This window comes from Condylura cristata, unplaced genomic scaffold, assembly GCF_000260355.1.
Source record: "Condylura cristata isolate star-nosed mole 26May11 unplaced genomic scaffold, ConCri1.0 scaffold00013, whole genome shotgun sequence".
NCBI classification, from domain to species: domain Eukaryota; kingdom Metazoa; phylum Chordata; class Mammalia; order Eulipotyphla; family Talpidae; genus Condylura; species Condylura cristata.
In genome coordinates, this window is record NW_004567114.1 from 50,188,771 (window position 1) to 50,212,380 (window position 23,610).

The 23,610-nt window shown below is 35.4% G+C and overlaps 1 protein-coding gene across 3 annotated transcripts in view; it reads right to left on the bottom strand.

The window, feature by feature from the left end:
- Positions 1–23,610, bottom strand: part of ARHGAP5 (Rho GTPase activating protein 5) — a 64,287-nt gene that overhangs the window by 12,157 nt on the left and 28,520 nt on the right. For 2 of the 3 annotated variants that reach the window (XM_012724575.1, XM_004681952.2), the window contains exon 3: positions 12,723–12,870. In XM_012724575.1, the coding sequence (XP_012580029.1) occupies positions 12,723–12,870 (148 nt within the window). The remainder of the gene's footprint in view (positions 1–12,722; positions 12,871–23,610) is intronic. The other variant, XM_004681953.2, reaches the window with a different exon arrangement.

The window sequence follows — 23,610 nt, forward strand, 5'->3', positions numbered from 1 at the left end:
GGGAGCAGCGGGCGGGTCAGGAGAGGTCTGCCACGCCATGTGGTCACCTCCAGGGCAGGCGGGGATCGAACTCATGCGCAAGTGGCTTTTGCTTCCTAGTGCTGTGCTTTAACCCGCTGCGCCACCAGGGAGGGCCCAAGGTAAAGTTTTAATGGAGCCTAAATAGAGCCAGGAATTCTACCTCCACCCTGCATGATGGTACAGTGTTAGAGGAGACCTGCTAAAATAGAACATTTAAATAAGCTCCATGGTCTCATAGCATGACATTCAAAATGTACAGGATATTCAAAAAAAATCTCAACTTGAATAATAAAAGACACCAACAAAAAGATATTTGCAGAATTATTTGTAAAGGAACTCAAAACAGCTATTATAAATATTTAAATGAGCAGTTATAAACACACATTAAATGAATGGAAAATTTCAGCAAAGAAACAAATGCAAGGAAATAGAAATATAAAGACCTAAATAAACTTAAGAATCGAGGACTAGAGACAGAAAAATAAAAATGAAGAACTTAACAGCACAATGGAGATAACAAAGTAATGTATAAGTGAACATGAAGATACATTAATAGATTTAAACAGAAAGAAACTAAATTTAAAGAAATGAAAAGCCCCAGGAATTGGTGGGACAATAGCAAAAGTTCCAATACTCATATCACTGGCAAAAGTTTATATCTAGACATTTGCATGGTCAAGAGAAGTTCCTTAAGCATTCCTAAAAAAGATGACATGTGATAAGGCACTGTACTCTTCTCATCACACACACAGAAAAGCAGATTCTGTCAAACTTATTCGTGGACCAATGTGAAGACCTTTGCATGGAGAAGCATATTAATTCTTTTAATCTGGTTAGAATTATTTTATTCCTTACAAAGAATATATAAGGACATAAAAATGGAACAAAGTATGTGGCATATGAAAGTCAGCATCCATAAGTTCACAAAGGGAACTACTGGTAAAAGTTTCATGGGCCAAAGTTATATTTTAAATGTTTCACTGATAATCATCATAAATTAATCTCACAACCACTCTAATTAGTGAAAGAAACCAGATAGAAAAGAACTTATTTAGCATGATACGATTTCATTTATATGAAGTTCTAGTTCTAAAACTATTTACAGTGAAGGGAAAACCAGGAAAAACAATTACTTTTTTTCTCTTAAGAGGGCACGAGCAAAAACTTATTTAAGTGACTACTGGGAACCAGCAGGATGATAGCTGATTCAAAAGAGATTGAATTTAAAATAGTGAAGTTAAAGTCTCTTCACCTCCCTCTGCCTTACTGAGGTAACATTGATTTATAATACTTTATATTACTTAGGGGAATAGGTTCACACAAAAAGAGGTTATTTTGGTGGCTGGAAAACTAATTGGGAATGAACATAAAAATATTCTGTACCTTAATAGGTGTATGAATAAAGTAGATATATACATTTGTCAAAACTTACCTAAAGCTACCCCTAAATTTAGTGTACTTTATATAACTGGACCTTAAAAATAAAAAGAATTGTAGTTAATATTAACTCTAGTTAATAGGCCTCCAGTATAGAGTGGTATGTATATTTGTGTATTCTAGACTTGGGCAACATATTAAAGACAATGGAAGCAAGAATTCTCATTGTTGGAGAAGGAAATTAATAAAAACAAAAGGGGAACTAAAATGTGCATTGTGGTGCTGGGTTACAACTAGAGGTAGTAACAAGAGGGTACAGGAAAAGCTCTAGTACTAGTTTCTAAATCTCATTCTTACCAAGACAAACGAGAACTTTTAGGAGAAAAAGCTGCTTTTGAAGTTGGATCTGTAAAAGTATAAGCCAAACTGGTTTATTTTATGCCAGAAAGAAAATGTTTGAAGAACAATGTCAAGAAGTGGTCTAAGATGTCAAGAAGTGGTCTAAGCTAGGACAATATATATACATGTAAGATACGTAAAGACATCAAATGACTAAAATTTACCAAGTATACGAATACACAAGTCGATACCAATATAAATAAAGCTATCAAATTAAAAGTCTTAATTTCAGTGAAAAAACCCTGATGACACTACCAACTGATCAAAATTATCATCATCTATATTGGGAAAACTGAAACTGTTTAAATAGATACGGTAATACACTTAAAAGGACATAGCTTGTGGTTAGAACTCTAATAATAACCTCAAAGTCAATTAAGACAAGATTGAGGAACTCTTCTGAATTAAAGGTGACCATTAAATGCTAATGTACCTATATGATCCTGGATTGCCCCTAGAATGAAAAGATTATATGGCCAAAAAAATACTAAAGTGACAAACAATGGTAGAGTAAGCATTTATGTGCCAAATGAAAATCATATCGTACTTAATAATCTGTGCTAAAAATCTTACCTTTCACTATCTAGTAATAAAATGATAAGCAAATAAAAAATCCAACTCAATCAGTTAGATGCTTATTATTCAAGCTTATCATGAACTTAAAACATCCGGAACATCTATCCTAGGCTCTAAGCCACAAAGGTATTAGAGATCTACCATTATCCACAGTTAAATATAAAATTTAGAATTGAAAATGACATATTTAATCCAAGTATCACAGTCTTTTTTCTTTTACTAGAAAGGTAGCTAACCTCACAGAACTATTGATCTGAAATTATAAAATGGCTTAATTATAAAATGGCTTAACTATAAAATGGCTTAAGTTCTAGATGAGTTCACTGCTTGTTTTTCATATACTTTCAGGCTGAAATGTGAGTCTTAAAATAGATTACAATGGACTAGGGAGGAATAAAAATGTGTAGATAATCCATATATTAGATAAATATGTTCAGGAAGAGTGACAATAGCAAAACAGACAAAGAAGGGAATTTCAGGGCCCAGCTCCCCACAAAAACAACTAATGAACACCAAAAATCGTCAGAATCAACTTTTGTTAAACTCTGAGATACAATCAAGCACTTACAACACTAGAGGAAGACTTGGTGAAGACAGAAGCTTTAAATTGCTCACGTACCATTCGCCACACCCAACTGGAAACAAACAGGACAGCAGCCCACACATGGTGTTGGTTGGAACTGCCAGGGTAATTCAGATAATGTTCTAAAAAAATTGTGATTGTGGATTTCAACCTGTCTGATAGCCACTAGAAAGAACAGCACAAGGGCTTGCATATGTTTCATTCAATTTAATGTATTCCCAGGATTGGGGTGGCTTCATGGGCATTTAAAGGCACAAGTATTGATTGTAGCAGTCTGGAAAAATTAATTAACAGCCAGGATCAGCAATAGATTAACTAAAAAGCATAGGAGAGAAATGCTGGAAAGAAATGCTGGAAAGGAGATCATGGGAGAGTAAGAGCTTATAAAAGATTTTACATATAATGGGTAATTGAGAATCCCACATAAATAACCTAGAGTGCATGTATACTCAGAAAAAGCTTAGCAAAATTCTAAGCTTTCAACTCTGGCAGACAACAGGCTCTGCCCAAGCTGGAATAAAAGACCCATAAATGGCTTAGTTAAGTTGAAAGAATGCCCCAATATAGCATCAATCACAAAGATTTAGAAAGATTATTTCCCCCTGTCGCTTCAGGTATTTAAGCAAACTACCAAGACACTTGCTAAACAATAAGGTAATGTAATACAAACATCAGTGGCCATAAATGAAAAAGAATACATGTTACAAAAATAGTTCAGAACATCACTAAACAAGCAAACAATCACCAAATAACAACAATATATCCTGATACAGGGAGAATGTGATCTCCCATGATTCCATACTGTAATATTCAAAACAATTATTAACACAAATTAAGTGATGGAAAGGAAGAAAATATTATGCACTGTTTAAGGAAAAAAAACAGAGTCTGTGAGAAACAATGATTGCACGACCTATACAAAGTCTTTAAGCCACCTTTAAAAAAATGCACTTGTGGCCCTCCCTGGTGGCACAGCGGGTTAAAGCACAGCACTGAGAAGCTAAAGCCACTTCAGCATGAGTTCGATTCCCGCCTGCCCTGGAGGTGACCACATGGTGCAGCAGACCTCTCCTGGCTGGCCCGCTGCTCCCCTCAGCAGTGTACTTTGTCAATCTGCCTGTTCTGCTCCCCACTCTGTCTCTGGTGAATCCTCTCACCGCCCTTCCCCTCTGGCCTGTACCCCACCTCTGTATGGATAAATAAATCTTTAAAAAAAAAAAAAAAAAGCGGTTGGATTTAGGGCCCTCCCTAGTGGTGCAGAGGGTTAAAGCACAGCATTAAGAAGCTAAAGCCACATAGCTGAGACTTCTCCTGACATTGACCTCTCCTGACAGCCCGCTGCTCCACTCAGCAGTGTACTTGTCAGTAGGCCTGTTCTGCTCCGTTCTGCTCCAGCTCTGTCTCTGGTGAATCCTCTCACTGTCCCTACCATCTCAGGTCTGTACCCCAGGTCACCCTGTATACATAAATAAATCAATCTTAAAAAAAATGCACTTGAATTTAAAGGAAACCATGGGTAAAGAACTGAAGGAAGCAGGATTAATAGAAAATATGAATAAACACAAAGAAGTTAGACAAATGAAACTAAAAAAAATGTGGAGCTTAGAATATAAAAGGAAAATGAAAATTAACTAAATTTTACCAACAAAAGGTCAGACAAAGACAAACTTTGAAACTAACTTGAGAACTGAGTACTGATCTTTGGCTTTCAGATGGGGCAGGAGAAGGGTGAAAAGAGGCATTTGGGAGAGTAACACAATAGATTACAGTGGCAGAAATAGGGGAACTTTTACAAGTAGGAAGGTAACGGTGATTACACGTTGGTGAGAGGAAGGGAGGAGAAATTCTATACTGTTCGAACACTAAATAATGGCATTGCAATAGAAATTAAAGAAAATTTCACTAGAGGGTTTAACAGCAATTTGAACAGTCAGAAGTAACTGGATGATTGGTTGAGATTATGTAGTCTAGGAAACAAACAGAAAGATACTAGCAAAACTATTGTTCAAAAATGGAAGAATTAAGATATTTTACAGATAAACATAAGTTTGAGTTTACCACCAGTAGATAGATATGCCCTACAAAAAGTGCTGATGGGAGCCCTCTAGGCAGAAATGAAAGGGTGTCAGAGTAACCTGAAGCCATAGAAAACTTTTAACAAATAACAAACGTAAAAATAGCTATGTAAGTGGGTATATAAGCCAGTAAGTAGTATTTTACATCTTTTGTTGTAATACAATTTTAAAAAGATACATAAAACAATTTTAAATACATGTTAATAAGCAGTAAATATATGAGGATTTATAACTTGTAAAAATAACAACACAAAGGTGTAGGAGAGCTGTAAAGGATTTCAATACTTCACTTTCAATAACAAAGAGAATTAGAAAGAACATCACCAAGGAAAAAGGTAACTTGAATAACATTAAAAAAACCAACTAGACCAATAGAACATTCCATTCAGTAACAATACAATATACAGTCTTCTCCAAGAGAATGTCCCTCCTCCAAGGGAATAAGATGTTTGGTGACAAAGCAAATCTAGGTAAATTTAAGTTTTGAGATAATTAATATTAAGCATGTTATTAATAAGGCCACAAAAGAATAAATCTATAAATCTAAAGGAAAATTCACAACTCTGTGAAAATTAAACAACTTCTCAACCAATACATCAAAGAAGAAACTACAAGTGCAATTAGAAAATAATTTGGGCCTTCCTAGTGGCACAGGGGTTCAAGTCTCAGCACAATCAAGCTATCGCCAACCGCTGCGACATGAGTTCATACCAAGACAAAGAGCTGATCCACACTGTGCATCAGAATTCTATCTCTCCTGCTGCTCCCCTCAGTAGTCTGTTTCAGTACATTTGCCTGCTCTGCTCCTCACCCTGTCTCTCATGAATCCTCTTATCCCTTGCAGCTCTGGCCTACACCCCCATCCTTGTATGCATAAATAAATTAAAAAAGAAAATAATTTGAGATTAATAAATGAAGATAACCAAAACCTGTGGGATTCAGCAAAAGCAGTACTCAAGAAATGGAGTAGAAATACTCCTTATCATGTTATTTATATATTTCACACTTTGTATATTTATTGATTATAAAAGCAACTTTATAGCTCCTTCATAATATTGGGTAAATTGGTGAAAAAAGGAATTACTGGGTCAAGTTAGTTTATTGCACAACTGCTATCTTTTAAATCTTACTATTTTGTGTATACTTCGACAATCGTATGATGCTAATTTACTACAGAAATCTAAAGGCAAAATTAGGGTTCTGAATGCAATTATCACCTGTGGCCTTGCTAGAGGGAGCCCAAATTGACTACCCAGTTCCTTCCAGGCTAACTGGCTCTTCTACTGCTGAGCCTAGCAAGCAAGGAAATGTGTTGAGAAGGCTTTGCCATACCTAAGTCCAACCCCCACCTCAAAAACTCTCTAGTTCAGGGATAGGCTGTCCAGCACCTTTAGGCCCCATGGCTCTTGTGGGGTCACACACATTGGGACAAGTCTTGGCAGTGAATGAAGGAATGGACTGCAAGGTCTAGGGGAGGAGCTGCTGCATCTAGTGCACCTGGAAATTATGACAAAAATACACAGTGAAACAAAAACAAGGTACCTCTCCTCCCAAGGCAGGGGTTTTCTAGGCATAAGTAGTACAGGGTTCTTAGGAACCCAAAGAAGGTTCCTGTTTACAAGTCCCAGCTCAGCTAAACACAGCTTGTATGCAATTTTGTGAAATAGAAGTTCTGTTAGTCTTCCTGTCATGGCCTTCCTTTTCCCTTCTCCAATGTATGTTAGAGTCCCTTTCTTTCTAGCCTGACTGGTTGTAACTACTGTACATCTCATAAGGTCTTAGCTTCTCTGGAGGTATAATCAACAGTAAGAGGCAAGTCTGCTCTCACAGTGAAGCTATTTCCCCAAACAGGATGTACTGAAAACTCCAGCAGCAGAGGAACAGAGTTCAGGAGCCATAGTGGGAGGGAGGTTCTGGGAGATAGACAGCGCTAGTAACAGTCTAATTCTATGGTGAAGTAAAAATGTAATAGATACTATTTATTAGCACTATGTACCAAGGAATAATACTGTATGTTTTATGTAAATAATATCTTTTTTTTTTTTTAAGATTTTATTTATTTATTTGTGCATACAGAACTGGGGTACAGGCCAGAGGCTCAGGGGCAGTGAGAGGCTTCACCAGAGACAGAATGGGGAACAGAACAGGCAGATTGACAAAGTACACTGCTGAGGGGAGCAGCGGGCAGTTCAGGAGAGGTCTGCCGCGCCATGTGGTCACCTCCGGAGCAGGCGGGAATCGAACTCATGGGAAGCGGCTTTAGATTCTCAGTGCTGTGCTTTTTAACCCGCTGCGCCACCAGGGAGGGCCCTGTAAATAATATCTTTTAATCCTCACAACAGTCTCACAAAGTTTTAGTGTCTAACTGTAGAAGCTATGTCTTAAAGAGGTTAGTTAAGTCCTCAATTTCACAGAGTAGACACAGTTCTGTTGTTTGAAAGTCTACATTTACTATTTTCCATTTAGCCTCTCCAAATGGGCCATTTAGTTCATAGATCAGGCCATCTCAATCTTTATTATTCTTTTTCCACCTTATAAAAACACTAGAGAGTTACATTCCAAAAATGAGGCTAACTGCCTGCTCAAAACAAAATTACAAATGTAGACTATGATGTTTAAAACACAAAATGGAATTAAGATGTACAACAGAACAAAAGATAGAAGAGTTTAAAAAAATGATATAAAGTTCTTAAACTTACAGTATATTTATGAAACATTATTTAAGCATGAACTGCTGTAAGAATGTGTATTTCAAATTCTTCAGCACCACTAATAAATGTCTAAACAGCATGACAATAAACTGATATTGGTATTAAAATATAATCAAGAACATGCAATTAACCCAAAAACAGACAAGAGAAGGAAAAGAATAATGATCATATGTGATAAGCAAAAGAAAAAAAAAAGGAATACATTAAACAACTTAAACAACTTACACTGAAAATTACATTAAAGGCCAGTGATTTTAATAACAATGATAGCATGTGAACTGTCAGAACTAATGATATGCTGCTTATAAGAAACTGTATTAAATATAAAAAAAAAAAAGTTAAAAGTGAGAAGATAGGCCCTCCCTGGTGGCGCAGCGGGTTAAAGCACAGCACTGAGAATCTGAAGCCACTTCCGCATGAGTTCGATTCCCGCCTGCCGCCTGCCCCGGAGAAGACCACATGGCGAGCCAGACCTCTCCTGGCCTGCCCGCTGCTTCCCTCAGCAGTGTACTTCGTAGATCTGCCTGTTCTGCTCCCCACTCTGTCTCTGGTGAAGCCTCTCACCGCCCCTGAGTCTCTGGCCTGTACCCCAGTTCTGTATGCACAAATAAATAAATAAATCTTTAAAAAAAAAAAAAAAAAGTGAGAAGATAAATAAGATATACATAAACACAGCACAAGAGAAAATATTAATTGCTATATTAATGTAAGACAATGCAGTCTTCAGGACAAGCTTTTTATACAAAGCATAAAAAGAATGCTTTATAATGCTAATAGGTAAACTCATATAATTCTAAAGGTGCATGCAAATAAAAACATTTTCAAAAAAATTTTCAAAACACATGAAACAAAACCACGCATGTATGTAGAACAATCTTCTACCTACATTCCAAAATAAAACATAAACCTCAATAAAAATAAAAATATTTCTAATAGCCAATGAGTTAACTAAAACAATGCTTATACAGGAAAATCTTTAATATTAAATATGATAAAAACAAGTTAAAATCGATAATGTAGGCTTCTGCTTTTGAGAAACTGTAGGAAACCAAATGCAGACATATAAAGAATGAAATTTTTAAAAAGCAGAATTCAAAAAACTAAGAAATTAATGAGATATCATGAAAATCAAAAGTTTGTTCTTTGAAAAGATCAATACAACCGATCAATTTCTAACGAGGGAAAAAAAGAAAATATCTGTAATACCAAGACTAAAAGAAAAGACATTACTACATACACAAGAGACATTAAATACGTAAGGAGAAATTTTAAAAATGACCTTATGCCAACTTGGATGAAATGGACAAATTTCTTGAAATATATAAATAACCAATGCTTACTCAAGAAGAAACAGAAAATTCACAGTCTTATTATTAAAGAAATTTAATCCAGTTTAAAATCTTATAAATTCCAGGTCCAAATATTTATACTGGTACATTCCACAAAAATTTGAGATAGAATTATCAACTGTCACAAGCTTTTCCAGAAAATATACTCATGATGATGTCAGTTTTAATAAAACTGACAAAACTAGGCAAAGACATTGTAAGAAAAGTATAAACCAGTATTGCTCAGGATGAAGAAATCCCTTACAATGTTTTAGCAAATTGAATGAATCTAACAACATATAAAAAAGATACAAGCACTATAGCCAAGTGGTGCTTTTCCCAAGGATACAAGGTTAGTTTAACAATTGAAGGCCAATTAATATAATTTACCAAAAAAAGTATGATCATATCAACAAATTAGAAAAATGCAAAATGTAAGCAAAATCAAAAGGTACTTTGTATAAAAACTAGTTAACTGGGAATCAACTGATAAACAGAGAATATGAGAGTATGCAAGCACACTCATACATGCAATGCCTGCACACACACACACCCCAAAACAGAAACTGTTAACATCATACTTAATGATGAATGACTACAAAAGACTACTACTTCTAGGGGTGATAAAATTTTCTGTATCTTGATTGTGATGCTGCTAATTAACTATAAGATTTTAAAATTAATTCTCTAAAATTGGTAAGTTTTACTGTATGCACATTATAATAACTGACTTTAAAAGTACAGTAAACTAATCAAGAGTAGTGGGGGAAGGGACTATAGTGATGGCACATGGGTGATTTGCTGATGGGAAGCCCAAGAGGATTGCAAATGAGATGGAAAATGCACAAAATGTTGTAAAAATAAAATATTATATATATTTTAAAAAAGGTACAGTAAACTAGAATTAATTTTCATGAAACCTAATCACTCAACTAAGCATCAAGATTCAAGAAATGAGAATGTTTCATTACAAACATAAATGTACAGGATGCTATCCATTATTACTTTATTACTATTTTCTGATCACTAAAAGAAAATCATTTTTTAATCATGTGGCATTTCCCTAGTGTTGTCTAATTTTACTGCTAGAGAAAACACAAATTCTTAAAGCTCAAAGTATGAAGCTAATTTTATGAGGGCCTTTGCATTTCTACTGATTAAAAAATGAGAAATTTGCCTCATACACACTTTGCTGAAGGAAAAAAACAAATGATTAAGGGCATATCTTAATGTAAGTTCTATAAACTGCAGTTAGAAATTAAAGGAAAGATATAGGCTATTTAACCACAATACATTTTAAAAAATAATATGATAGCTTATTTTTACATCATTTTGTGCCTTTTCCCATCTCAGCTGTAATCTCCATGGAATTCCCATCACCAAGTCACCAGAAACCACAATACATTTTAAAGATATAACACCCAAAGCAAGGATTGTGAAGAAAAGGATAAACAGCTGGGCCCACATCAATTTAAAGAACTTCTGTACAGCAAAACAGACACTGCACAAAACAAAGAGATACCCCACTGATTGGGAGAAAACATGTGCATGCAATACTAATGGCAAAGGACTAATCACAAAGATATACAAAGAATTGATGAAACTCAACAAAAATAAAGTGAACAACCCCATCAAAAAATGGGCAAAAGAATTAAAAATACTTCTCCAAGAGGAAAAGCAGATGGCCAACAGACATGAAAAAATGTTCAACATCACTTGAAATAAGGAAATTAAAACCACAACGAGATACTATCTCACACGAGTGAGAATGGCACATATTATAACAACTAGCAACAATAAATGTTGACAAGGATGTGGAGGAAAAGGAACTCTCCTGCACTGCTGGTGGGAATGCAAACTGGTGCAACCACTATGGAAAGCTGTTTGGAGGTTTCTCAAACTACTAAAAATGGAGTTTGCATATGACCCAGCAATCCCACTCCTAGGTGTGGTATCTACCCAAAGGGTTCATAAAAACATGGATTCAAAAGGACACCTGCACCCCCATGTTTATTGCTGCTCTATTTATAATAGGGAAGACATATGATCAACCCAAATGCCTAAAAGTAGATGACTGGATTAAAAAGATGTGGCACCTATACACAAGGGACTATTATTCAGTAATCAAAAAGGATAAACTCATGCCTTCTGTAGCAACATGGATGGAGCTGGAAGGGATCATGCTTAGTGAAGTAAGCCAGAAAGAAAAAGGAAAATACCAGATGGTTTCACTCATAGCAGGAGTGTAAGGGATCAGGAATTAAGGGAAAAAAAAAAAAGCAATTGTAATAAAGTAAAAACAAAAACAACTATAAACCAGAGACATTTCGGGGGTAGAAAGAGGAATGGGATCAAAACTGGGGTGGGGAGAGTAGGGTGATGGCACATGGGTGAATTGGGGGTGGGAGGTCCATGGGGACTACAACCAAGATGAAAAATGCACAAAATGAAGAATGTAAAAGCTAAATAAAAAATAAAAAAACCTACAATACTGGTAGATAGCAGGCATTGCCCCATATTCTATTCCTTTGCTAAAACTCAAAGTCAGCATTTCTGAAATAGACAATCCAATATATGTAGAACTGAGCTCCTAAGTGGACAAAAGGGTAAGGCGCAGATCTAAGTAAAAATGATTTTTGTTTTAGATAGAACATGGGCATCCTACTTTGTGTTTAAAATCACACTTGTATACCGAGTTTATTAAGAACAAATAAAGACAAAAAGGAGTTAGGTTCATATTTAAAAACCATTCAATCACTTATATTTTGCAGTTAACTTCTGTTCATTTTAAATGCACATAACCATGATAACATTCTGCTTAGACTACTCAAGTTGAATAGTTCAAGTTGAATCCTCAGGTAACAGTTTACATTGAACTTAAAATTATATAACAAGTCTGTGCTTGAAAATAGTAATGTAACCTATACCCCTTAAAAATACCATGTAATGGGGCCCTCCCTGGTGGCGCAGCGGGTTAAAGCACTGCACTACGAAGCTTAAGCCACTTCCTCATGAGTTCGATTCCCGCCTGCCCCTGAGGAGTCCACATGGCGAGGCAGACCTCTCCTGACCCGCCGCTGCTCCCCTCAGCAGTGTACTTCATCGATCTGCCTGTTCTGCTCCCCACTCTGTCTCTGGTGAATCCTCTCACCCTCCGCATCTCTGGCCTGTACCCCAGCTCTATATGAATAAATAAATAAATCTTAAAAAAAAAAAAAAATACCATGTAAACCTAGTCAAGCTAGAGCTGAATAGTTAACACCACAAACAAGATACCTTCGTACATTCATAAATAGTGCTAAAGATTAACAGTACTACACTTAAAGAAAACTTTCAAATTATCTATAGAAATAACTGTTACATGATTGAACAGTAGCAAATATTAATTATCTAAATTCCAAGGCAAGGTAATCTTTGGGATTCAAATTAGTCATTTTATTAAAAAGAAATACAGCAAAAACATTAACAGTCAACAACAAAACTTCAGTTATCAGATGGACACTTCTAGAATTAATACTTAAGGCAATTAATCACAAAAAGGATTTTCATTTTCAAAATTTTGCTTTAATAAATCACAAACATTTGACTAACTGTTGATATAGCAAAAGTGCAATCGTAAATCAAATTTCTTGCAACAATACTTCTACCCTACCTGTATCTTCAATAAATTCCACACACTTTTCAACAAATAGTGGTATGGGCTTCTCAGATGTAACCAGATCCTGGAGGGGCATCCCAAAGTAATTACTTTCCCAATTCCTACGTGTTGGTGGGTTGAAGTTCTTAGTTTTCTTTTTCTGCTATAAGAAAACATATTCATGTTAAAACTATTAAAATTAAACTTCATTAGAATATTAGTATTAAGCAATATAAATACATATTTTGTATGAAACAAAATACTTAAAAGCTACATTTAACCTACAGGTCCATCAATACGGGAATCACTAAATATTCTGCTAGCAGCAGTAACTTGAGTAACAGACCAATTTTGAAGGAAAGGTAAACATAGAAAAAGTAGATAATAATTATTTAAGAATAATAAAAACCTGGGCAGACGGGGGATTAGAAAAGATCATTTTTCAATGTGAATGCAAAGGTAAAATGAGGAGTAAGCAATGCTCAATTCAGTTCTATGGTCTGTTAATTTTATTTGGTCATTCAGACAGATCCAAATGAGGTTTCTGTGCACAGCTGTATTTGTAAGAACATGCAATAGCTTTAATTACTGATTTATACAATGGAGCTTACGTAACTATGAACTTTTAGTCCCATCATTTGTCCATCCTTATTTTCTAAACTATTTCTTAAATGTTAGGTACTTCTACTAAGAAGCATTTTCATAATAGTAAGAATAAGGTGAAATAAGAATTTGTAGAACTTAATCAAGAAACCAGTATCTCAAAAACCTCAGAAGTACTGTGGGGAAGTCCATCAGTAAGGGGATTCTAAGTCATTCTTTCTAGAATAAGGAGTAGTAAGCACCTGCATGGGTGTTTCAATTATAGTGTACTCCTAGTTGAGAATCTCTAACCTTAGGATCCGAGGAAGTTTTTCAGAAAAATCAAAGAAATTAAAGCATTTCTATTGATAGCCTTTGTTTCTTTCAGCCTAAAGTTACCTACAAGCTTTAAAAAAATCTTTGGTAGAAATAAAATGCTACTCATATTTGTCAGTAGTACTATTACTACTAACATAAATGTAATAAAAACACCATTTCTTATCAGGAAATCTTTCCCTTGGATGGTTCTCTTCTATTCTTCCAAGTCTAAACCAATTTTTAATGATGAACTAAATCTCTTCTTTAATTCAATTTCAGGCTGCTCCATATAGTAAAGCTCAAGTAATCAAACTTTAAATCCTCATATTTATTTACTCTCTGGTAATTTAGTGTCTTTATCACTCTAGTATATACAGATTACATAATAACTAGTAGCTAGAATGTTGTCAACAAGGCACTGGAATGTTTGCTCAAGATTTAACACACTAAGTCAAAGTAGTATGTATTCTTACTCCTTAATGATCCTTCCACTATCATACCATCACAACCAGGTCTCCGTCCCTGATCATCACCTTTTCTCAACATGAATACTTACCCTCTTAGAAATGTCTTCCATAACACAAACAACCCAAAATTGATACTTCTAGCCTAGCTCTTTTACTTGAATTCCAGGCTCATGTGAACAACTTAAACACTTCAACAAATGTCTTAAGAGCTACTTCCTTCTTAACATATACAGGAACTGTTCTATCAACCCCTGACTCTACTATTTTTCTCTGAAGACCACTCAACAAAGTAGCCAGAATAACAGTGATTCCTCAAATGGCCTGCCAAAGTAGGCTACAATCTGCCTCTTTCACTGAGCTGTTTTCCCTCAATTTTCAGTCAAACAACTTCTTAGTATTTTTTTAACATGCAAATAATTTCCAAGTTACTCTTACACTGTTGTTTTCTATCCATAATACCATACACTCATGTATTATTATTGGTTTCTTCCTGCCACAATTCACATATATGTATCTTCTTGCTATAATTTAGGCTCCACAAAGAAATTGTATCTGCTTTCCAAAGATCTAGAAAACTGCCTGTGAAAAAGCACCCAGGAAAAAGAAACCAATGGCCAACAAAAAAGGGGAAAATACCAGGCTAGCCTCAATATACTCGAGAAAACTGGGAAGTCAGAAGATTTATCTAAAGGAATGTTCACTGGAAAAGGATGTGTTAGAATCTTAAGTCATTCAGGTGTGTATAACCAGCAACTATAAATTCTTAAAAGTTCTTTAAAAACGCAGTAACTACAGCAATCTCAAATGCATTCTGAAAAATCCTAAAATACATGATGAAACATCAGAAATAAAGAACTTACATTGTAGAATATGCAATTTAAAACCCAATGAACACCATATGTGATTAAAACTAATTCTAAGTTATAATGGCATGGTTATTAAATACAATATAGTCTATAATTTTGTGGATAAAGCTAAAAATGTTTCAAAAAATGCTAACAGGTTACAACCAAAAGCCTCAACCAAAAAAGGGTAGGTGGGGAGAAAAGAGGTGATGTAATCATGTTCATACCTGTACCAGTGTGATGATATACATACTATGGGGAGAGGTGAGTATGACAGACTGAAATAGCAACTAAATACATATTTAAAGCTAATAGTAAGCAGCACACAAGGTAACAGTTTGTGGTTTTTTACTATTTGTAAAGAATTAAAATAGAAAACAAGGAAAAAACCAACATACATAGGTTTTAACCATACAAAGAACCTCACTTGACAATTATCCAGAATTCATATCACCAAGTAGCAATAACAAACTACAGCAGAAATAGCCACAACTGCTTCAGCACAAGTTTGATACCCACCCAGTGAGGTGACCCACATGGTGTGTCAGACTTTTCTTGTCTCTCCTGCTGCTCCCCTCAGTAGTATACTTCATTAACCTGCCTGTTCTATTCCCCACTCTGTCCCTGGTGAATCTTCTCACTGCCCCTGCACCTCTGGCCTGTACCCCAGTTCTGTATGCATAAATAAATAAATCCTTAAAGAAAAAGAAAAAAAACTATAGCAGAAATGAGTAAACATCTATGGAAATAAAAAATTGTCAGAAATTTCAAATGACTAAATACAACAAAAATTACAATAACTAAAATGTTTTAAATAGATTCACATAATTATATAAAATATTGTTAATAGTTAAATCTCATTTATGTCAAAATAATTTATGCTAAAAAGCAAAAACTAAGAAACACCAAACTACTGACAATGATCTACTGTATTTGGAGGGGTATAGAGAGTCCACAAAGAGGGGATGTAGGGGGTTAGCCAGAATTGTCACTCTAACTCATACATTTCCTTTTGTAAATTAATTTTTTTTTTTTGGAAAAGATAAAGATTGCTTATATCACTGCATGTTACTACATGCACTACCTACCTCCTCTCTTCCTCAACTTATATTTTATGAAGACAAAGAAGTTAAAAGCATGACCAAACCACTTGTATTTCTACTTTGAGTCATCCTTTCCTACCCAAAGTAATGGAAGTACTAAAACTGATTCACATTAAACAATATCCCATCTCTTCCCCCTGGGAAATCAAATCCTTGATTCCCTTTCCTCGTATACTCCTTCATAGCTGCCCCTACTCCCTATCCTTTCCTCCAATTAGCATCAACTTGCTCCTTAATCGGGTCATTCTTATGAATAAAACTTTAATATTTTTCATTGAAAAAAAATGAATATGGAAGGCCTCTATTAATCCCTACACTGACTTTTAGTTACTGCTCCAATTCTTGTTTTCCTTCACAGCAAATGTTCTTGAAGATGAGTACATCTAGCATCTCAACTTTACAACACATTCACTCTTCAACCTATTTTTATGTGGATTTCTCTTCCATTCCATTAAACTGCTTATCAAAAAAAAATTTCTCTTCATCCTACTTTCATAGTATTTGCAAAATATAATTCCCCTTCTTTTTACTTTCAACTTACCTATTCTACTATATGTGAAGTGAGTTTGTTGAAGACAGCACAGATTAGGGGTAATTTTTTTCCTCCATGTCTCTCTCCCTAACCAGTGTGTAATACTTTTTTATTACTTTTTTTTTTTTTTGCTTTGTAACCTTTATATTTGCTTTAAAAGATGATCATTTTAGTAAGTATTTTTCTATCTTCTTCCTTCTTCAGCTCTCAAGAATACTCTCTTGACAACTTATTCCTTAAACACTGTCTTTCAGCCTCCATGTCATTAATCTTTTTTCTTTTTTTCACCAACTATTTCTCAAGTTTCATCAGCCAACAAACTGTCCTAGTCTATCTAAACACAATTCTGAGCTCTTCCTTCTTCAGTACTGAATTCTACCCTGATGTAAATTTATTAATGCCATAGCTTTAAGTACTTCTACAGCTTTATAATTCCTCATCTGACTATCATACAACTTTTATATTTTCATTTAGATGTAAAATAGATATTTTAAATATAACACAAAAAGCACAAAACAAACTTCCTGATTCTCTCAGGTCTGAAGCCTGTCATCTTTTGTTTTCACTATCTCAGCAAATCAATCCTGCTGCTTTAACAATAAATCTAGGGGCACCAAGATTGATTTTTCCTTTTTCTGCAATCTCCAAAGAAACTACATTAGGAGATCTGTTGGTATGACTTGTGAAGTATGACAGAATCTGTCCTTTTCTTGGTATTAGAACCTGGGATTTTCAAAAAAACTGATCAAAGCAAAATTGTAAACAGGAACCAGAGAAAGCTTTTAGCATGTAAGATTTCTATTAATATGCAAAGTAATGCTGGTTTAATTAAATGTTAATAGAAACTGTCACTGAACCTAACTGGTCATTGCCATGGGAGTCACTATATGGGTATGTCTCAGCTTAAGCATCTTACTAACATAATGAAGTCAGGATTCCTATAAAATAATGATTACTTGTAAAATTACTTGTTAATTTTCGACAGTAAGAACTGAACATTACAGGCCCTCTCTGGTGGCACAGTGGGTTAAAGCACAGCACTAAGAAGCTTAGGCCACTTCCGCATGAGTTCGATCCCTGCCTGCCCCAGAGGAGATCCACATGGTGTGGCAGACCTCTCCTGGCCCGCCCGCTGCTCCCCTCAGCAGTGTACTTCGTCGATCTGCCTGTTCTGCTCCCCACTCTGTCTCTGGTGAATCCTCTCACCTTCTGCATCTCTGGCCTGTAGCCCAGTTCTGTATGAATAAATCTTTAAAAAAAGAACTGAACATTGCAACAGATATTGTGAAGAGGACAAAAATCAGTGAAAATAAAGGCAAGGCTCTTAAGAAACAGACTTGATTATGAAGGAAAAAAACACGCATTACTAGTTGATTACCAGTACATAGTAATAGTATATGATTTAGTGCCAAGAAAGTTAAATGTAAGCCTTAAACTCATAATTCAAAAGGTAGAAAGAAAATATATAAAGGAAAAGATGAAATCAAGGACATTTCAGGAATTTAGAGAGGATTTAGCCTGTAAATCACTTACTTATCAAAACACTTATGTAGCAATCCTATGTTATCATAAGCACTCGGAATCACTGGAAACTGCCATTTATTTAGTGCTTATTACATTTTAGGTATTTGGTAATTATAATTATATCCATAATCTTAATCTTCACTACAGCTCTGAGAAAACTATTTTGTATGTAAAAATACACTTGGCACACTTGGAATTAAGTTATGTATAGGAATGAATGATGAGGACAGAAAGGCAATAATAACAATGCAAGTAACTTCACAGTGGCATAAAAAAGGAATGTGAACATCATACAGAGACTACATGTGTATTCACAGGCAGAAGATTAGGCACTTGTAGTTTAATACTATTTATCACAAAGCAACAGACTTCCTACCTCTTACTGCCAAGGGTGCACAGGTAAAACAGAAACAATTAAAATGTTATTGTACCACCAATACTGGTAAGGATACAGAAACACACACACACACACACACACACACACACACACACACCTATGTATGTATCTGTATTTACTATTTAAAGTGACTTTATTCATTACTGGTCCCAAACTGGAAATAACCAGATATCCTTCAGCAAGCTGAAATCATGGTATGTCAATACCATAAAATATCACTTAGCAATAAAAAGAAATCATTATGATTTATGCAACATCTTGACTAAATCTTAAGGGAATTATGCTGGGGGGGAAACAGTTATGTTCTACATGATCCCTTTATACAACAATCTGTAAATGGCAAAATTATGAAAAGACAAAACAAATTAATGTTGCCAATGGTTAGGGTAGGGAGGGAATAAGGAGAGAAGAGGGAGTTGTTGGTGATGGAACTGTTTTGACTTGACTGAGGAGGTAGATACGTAAATCTGCACATGTAAAAATCTACACAAATAAATACATACACATTCACCTAAGTACAAACTAAACTGGGAAAATCTAAAGATCTGTGGACCACACAAATGTCCATTTTTATAAGATGTTACTATCAAGAGAAATTGGGCCAAGGGGGCAACAGCATCATCAAAATATAATTTTTTCAAATTTAATTTTTTAAAAAGGTCACTATACTAATCCAAGTAAGATATGTAATTGCACTGCTTAATGATGTTTTGGTCAACAAAGAACCCTAATGGGCAATCAAATATACTCTAGGTGTGCAGAAGGCTACAGTTAACAGATTTGTGCAATTACATTTTATGACATTCCCACAATGATGAAATTGTCAAATGGTGCATTCCTCAGAATGCATTTCCATCACTAAGGGACACATGATTATAATGAAGACCTCAACAAAATGAATGCAACATGTTACACACAAAGTAACAAGTAGGATAAACAGAAGTAGGGTATAGAGTTTTATGCCACAATAGTTCATGAAAATGCATTCTTACACAATACTGTTCAGAGAAGGAAAATAAAATCTAATGCCCTATGAGGGAAAAAAAAGGTATCTTAGATACTGTACCTGCCTTGTACAGTATCTAGAATCTCACCAGAATTTCTGCTACACAGGGCTTCTCAACTCCAGTATTACTGACATTCTGGGCTATATATATTATTGACATTCTGGACTATGTATGTGTATTTAGTTGTGTACAATTTTGATATGGGAGATCACTTGTGATGGCAGGATGCTGAGCATATCTAGATTCTACTCAATACATACCAATAGCAAATTTTCACGCCAGTTGTGACAGTCAAAAATGTTTCCAGAAATTGCCAAATGTATCCTGGAGGGCAAAAATGACCCTAACTGAAAAGCACTTTGCTAGGTTATTAAAAATAAAAAACAAAATCAAGATCGGAAGATGGCTATATAGATATATCCTGGGAAGTCTGAGAATTTTAATTAAAAAAATTAAACCTTTAAAGTAAACCTTTCTTACTACAATGTACAGTGTAGTAAGAAAAGAAGCAGCTATTAAAACTAGAAAGCAACAGTACTGCAGGTAACTAGATGAGGGAGGATAGGTGTCATACTATAGCATAAAATATCTGGTAAGGAAGAAAACTTTAGTGGGAGTTAGGATTCCATGAAAGTGTGCTTAATTCCTTTCCTTTGTTTTAAAAAGAAATCAAGTTTAAAAACTGTATGTGCTGGCTTAGAATTCAAATACACTTTGGAAATCAAAGATGCTGTGAAGTTTCTTTCATACCATTTAAGCTAATACTAGGTAAAAAGAAGGAAGAGAAAATAATTGAGTATACACAAATGCAGTCTGGTTTCTTGTATACACACTAATCAGACAAACTGGTTTTACAACTGATTCATCTCTAAGAATACATCTTCCTATTAAGCATTTCAACATATATTGTCTACCTAAAAGGTATCTTATTAATGCCATCAACATCATTAACAAAAAAATAAACCTGGAGTCACCTGGAGAGAGTGTAGCAAAATATCTAGCTATTCAAGTGAATAATAGGAGTATTTCTTCCCAACATTTTCAAACATATGTATATATACTTAAGTATATTCAAATGAAAGTAAGTTTTCATTAAATGAATTTCATTCTTAAAAGTACTGTACTCACTGCTTTTCATCTCACTTGTTATTTTCTGTTACTCTAATGGTTGCCCATCAGAGCAGTAATAAAGAACAAAAAAAAAATGTCAGTGTTTTTCTTCATATCAACAGCTTCTCAGGCTAGGACCCACAACTTCAGCAAATACATGAAACCTTTACTTCCCTTGCTCACTTTTCCTAGGAAAACCTGCAAACCTTTCCTAAGATTTTCAAAGATTAAGAACAGTTTCCAACAATAATTTCCAAAACAATTAACTTTGCATAAAGTATACAAGGTGTACCTTTTATTCAGATATAGTAGACACAATCTAAAGTTTGCTACAGCCTTACTTACATTTTTCTAAAAAATTAAAAATATAAAAAAATTACTATTTGTGAAAAAGAAGCTCTCCTGCCAGAGTTTCTCTTTAACTAGTCATAGATTAAGACTGTTACTTGAGGACTCTTTCTCATCAACTGAGATAACAAAAAATATCACAGAGTTAAAAATCATAAAACTCTACATAGAATAATTCTAGGATTAAGTGGGATAATTTGTAGCATACCAAATTTTGGAATATATAAAACTGACAATTGGATAAACTTAACTGTAAGTCTTGCAATAGTAACAACTATTCACTGATACAAAATCACAAGTCTGTTAATTACCTCCATGCATAACAGAAATAGCAGTAATTTCAGTAACTGGTGGGATGTCAATCTATGTTAAACATTTGGTATAATGCTACATATGCTAAGCAAGTTGCACTGAAGAAATTTTACGTGTACTTTTAGTGTAAACAGAATACCAATGATACAACTGTTAAGGGGATGTCCTAAAAAAAAAAAACTCTGCAGGGCCCTCCCTGGTGGCGAGAGGGTTAAAACACAGCACTGAGAAGCTAAAGCCACTGATGCCTGAGTTCGATTCCCGCCTGCCCCGGAGGTGACCACATGCGTGGCAGACCTCTCCTCACCCCACAGCTCCCCTCAGCAGTGTACATCGTCAATCTGCCTGTTCTGCTCCCCACTCTGTCTATGGTGAAGCCTCTCACCACCCCTGAGCCTCTGGCCTGTACCCCAGTTCTGTATGCACAAATAACTAAATCTTTAAAAAAAAAAAACTCTCAGAGTCTTGTGGACTCCACCCTACTCCAGCTTTCTGGATTCCACCCCCTAGTCAGTAATTGGAAAACTACAACTCCCAGCAGCACCAAGGAGAACCTGTCAGGACCTAAAGGTGGAGCTAAGCAGGCATTCTGGGACTTTGGGGGATAAATAGAGCGATTTTCCAAGTGACACTCTGGAGAGGTAAGGTTCTCTCTCTCTCTGGAGCAACTGCTCTCAGACCATGTGACTGGGGCTAGCAGTGTTAGTTTGGGGACTAGAGCTTCAAGTTGGCAGAGCTGGTAAAGTATCTTTGTATCCCTCTCTTTCCCTAGGTTGTTTCCTTTTCCTTTCCCCTTTTTGTAAATAAACCCATTACCCTTTCTGTGTGAGCCTGCAGAAAATTACATTTTTAGCACGCAGGCGAGGCCCCACAGACAGGCAGCCCAAGTCCACTCTGGGCTACCCTGTAACACAATCACTTAAATTCTCATTAAAAACACACAAACAGAAATATACTTTAAAAATTGGCCACCTGGCCCTCCCTGGTGGCGCAGCGGGTTAAAGCACTGCACTGAGAAGCTGAAGCCACTTCCGCATGAGTTCCATCCCTGCCTGCCCCAGAGGTGACCACATGGTGTGGCAGACCTCTCCTGACCCGCCCGCTGTTCCCTTCAGCAGTGTACTTCATTGATCTGCCTGTTCTGCTCCCCACTCTGTCTCTGGTGAGGCCTCTGAGCCTCACTGCCCCTGAGCCTCTGGCCTGTACCCCAGTTCTGTATGTACAAATAAAATAAAATCTTTAAAAAAAAAAATTGGCCACCTAATTTTACACTTTGATATCAATTTGAAAAGTGATAAGCCATGGTCAAATGGAGAGCATAGAACTAAAAAAATAAAAAGGCAAAAAAGTAAATGATGGGCAGAAATATCTATTACTGAAATAGCTGGCACAAAAAATGCTACTGTAGAAAGCTATTTAACTTTATGAGAAATTTTAGGAACACAAAGAACTAACCAATCAGAAATAAAATTTAGTTAATTAGATAATAAGACAAGCCACAGGAATGGTTACTATGCTAGACCAAAGAGGACACAGAGATCATGGATCCAAGATGAATTTTGCCTGAGTGGACACTGTGGTGTTAAGTCCTTTAGAAACTACCCTACTTGGGAGGAAAAGCCAACTTCACTCAGAATTCTAGAGATAAAGGTTCAGGTTTAAATTCAGTAGTATAATTCTATTCTCTGCTCCAAGTTTACTGGTTTGAAGTGAATACAGGTTGCAGTTGAAGGCACAACCTGGAAAAGATGCCGGCTGAACGGTCTTGGGCAAGCCTTTCTTATTCTTTTAAACATGTTTACTTTCCAAGAAACCCTCACTGTCTTCATTAAGGAAGTATCTTCACCTTAAACTTCTAGACAGCAAAGTAAATCAACTGCCAAGAAATATAAGATACTCCCCTGCCTCCAAATAAGTAAAAAATAGAAAAGCTAAAGCTTTTATGCAATTATTATTAAACTACCTTGTTCATCAAAGTGCAACCAACACAATCTGTTCTGTAAGTATCATTCTATGGGTAAGATTTTTAGCATTTAACTTTAGACACAATTATTTCTTAACTTTGAATCCTCTCAGATGTAAACACTCTTAAATGCCTGTCAAGAGGTTAAGTGATATACACTAAAAATGAAAAATGAACTTACCCCATAACTTATACATTTTGATATAGACAAACAACTGTTCAAAACAGACATACTTTCATGTATTTCATTACTTTTACATCTGAAAAGAACAATTTATGGATCAAGACAAAATGTTAGTTGACACTGGTTGGATTTTAGTGTTCTAAGAAGATAATAAAGGCTAAGATTCTGGAAGTCAGAAGTCAAATAATTCTAAACCTCAGATTTACTACAG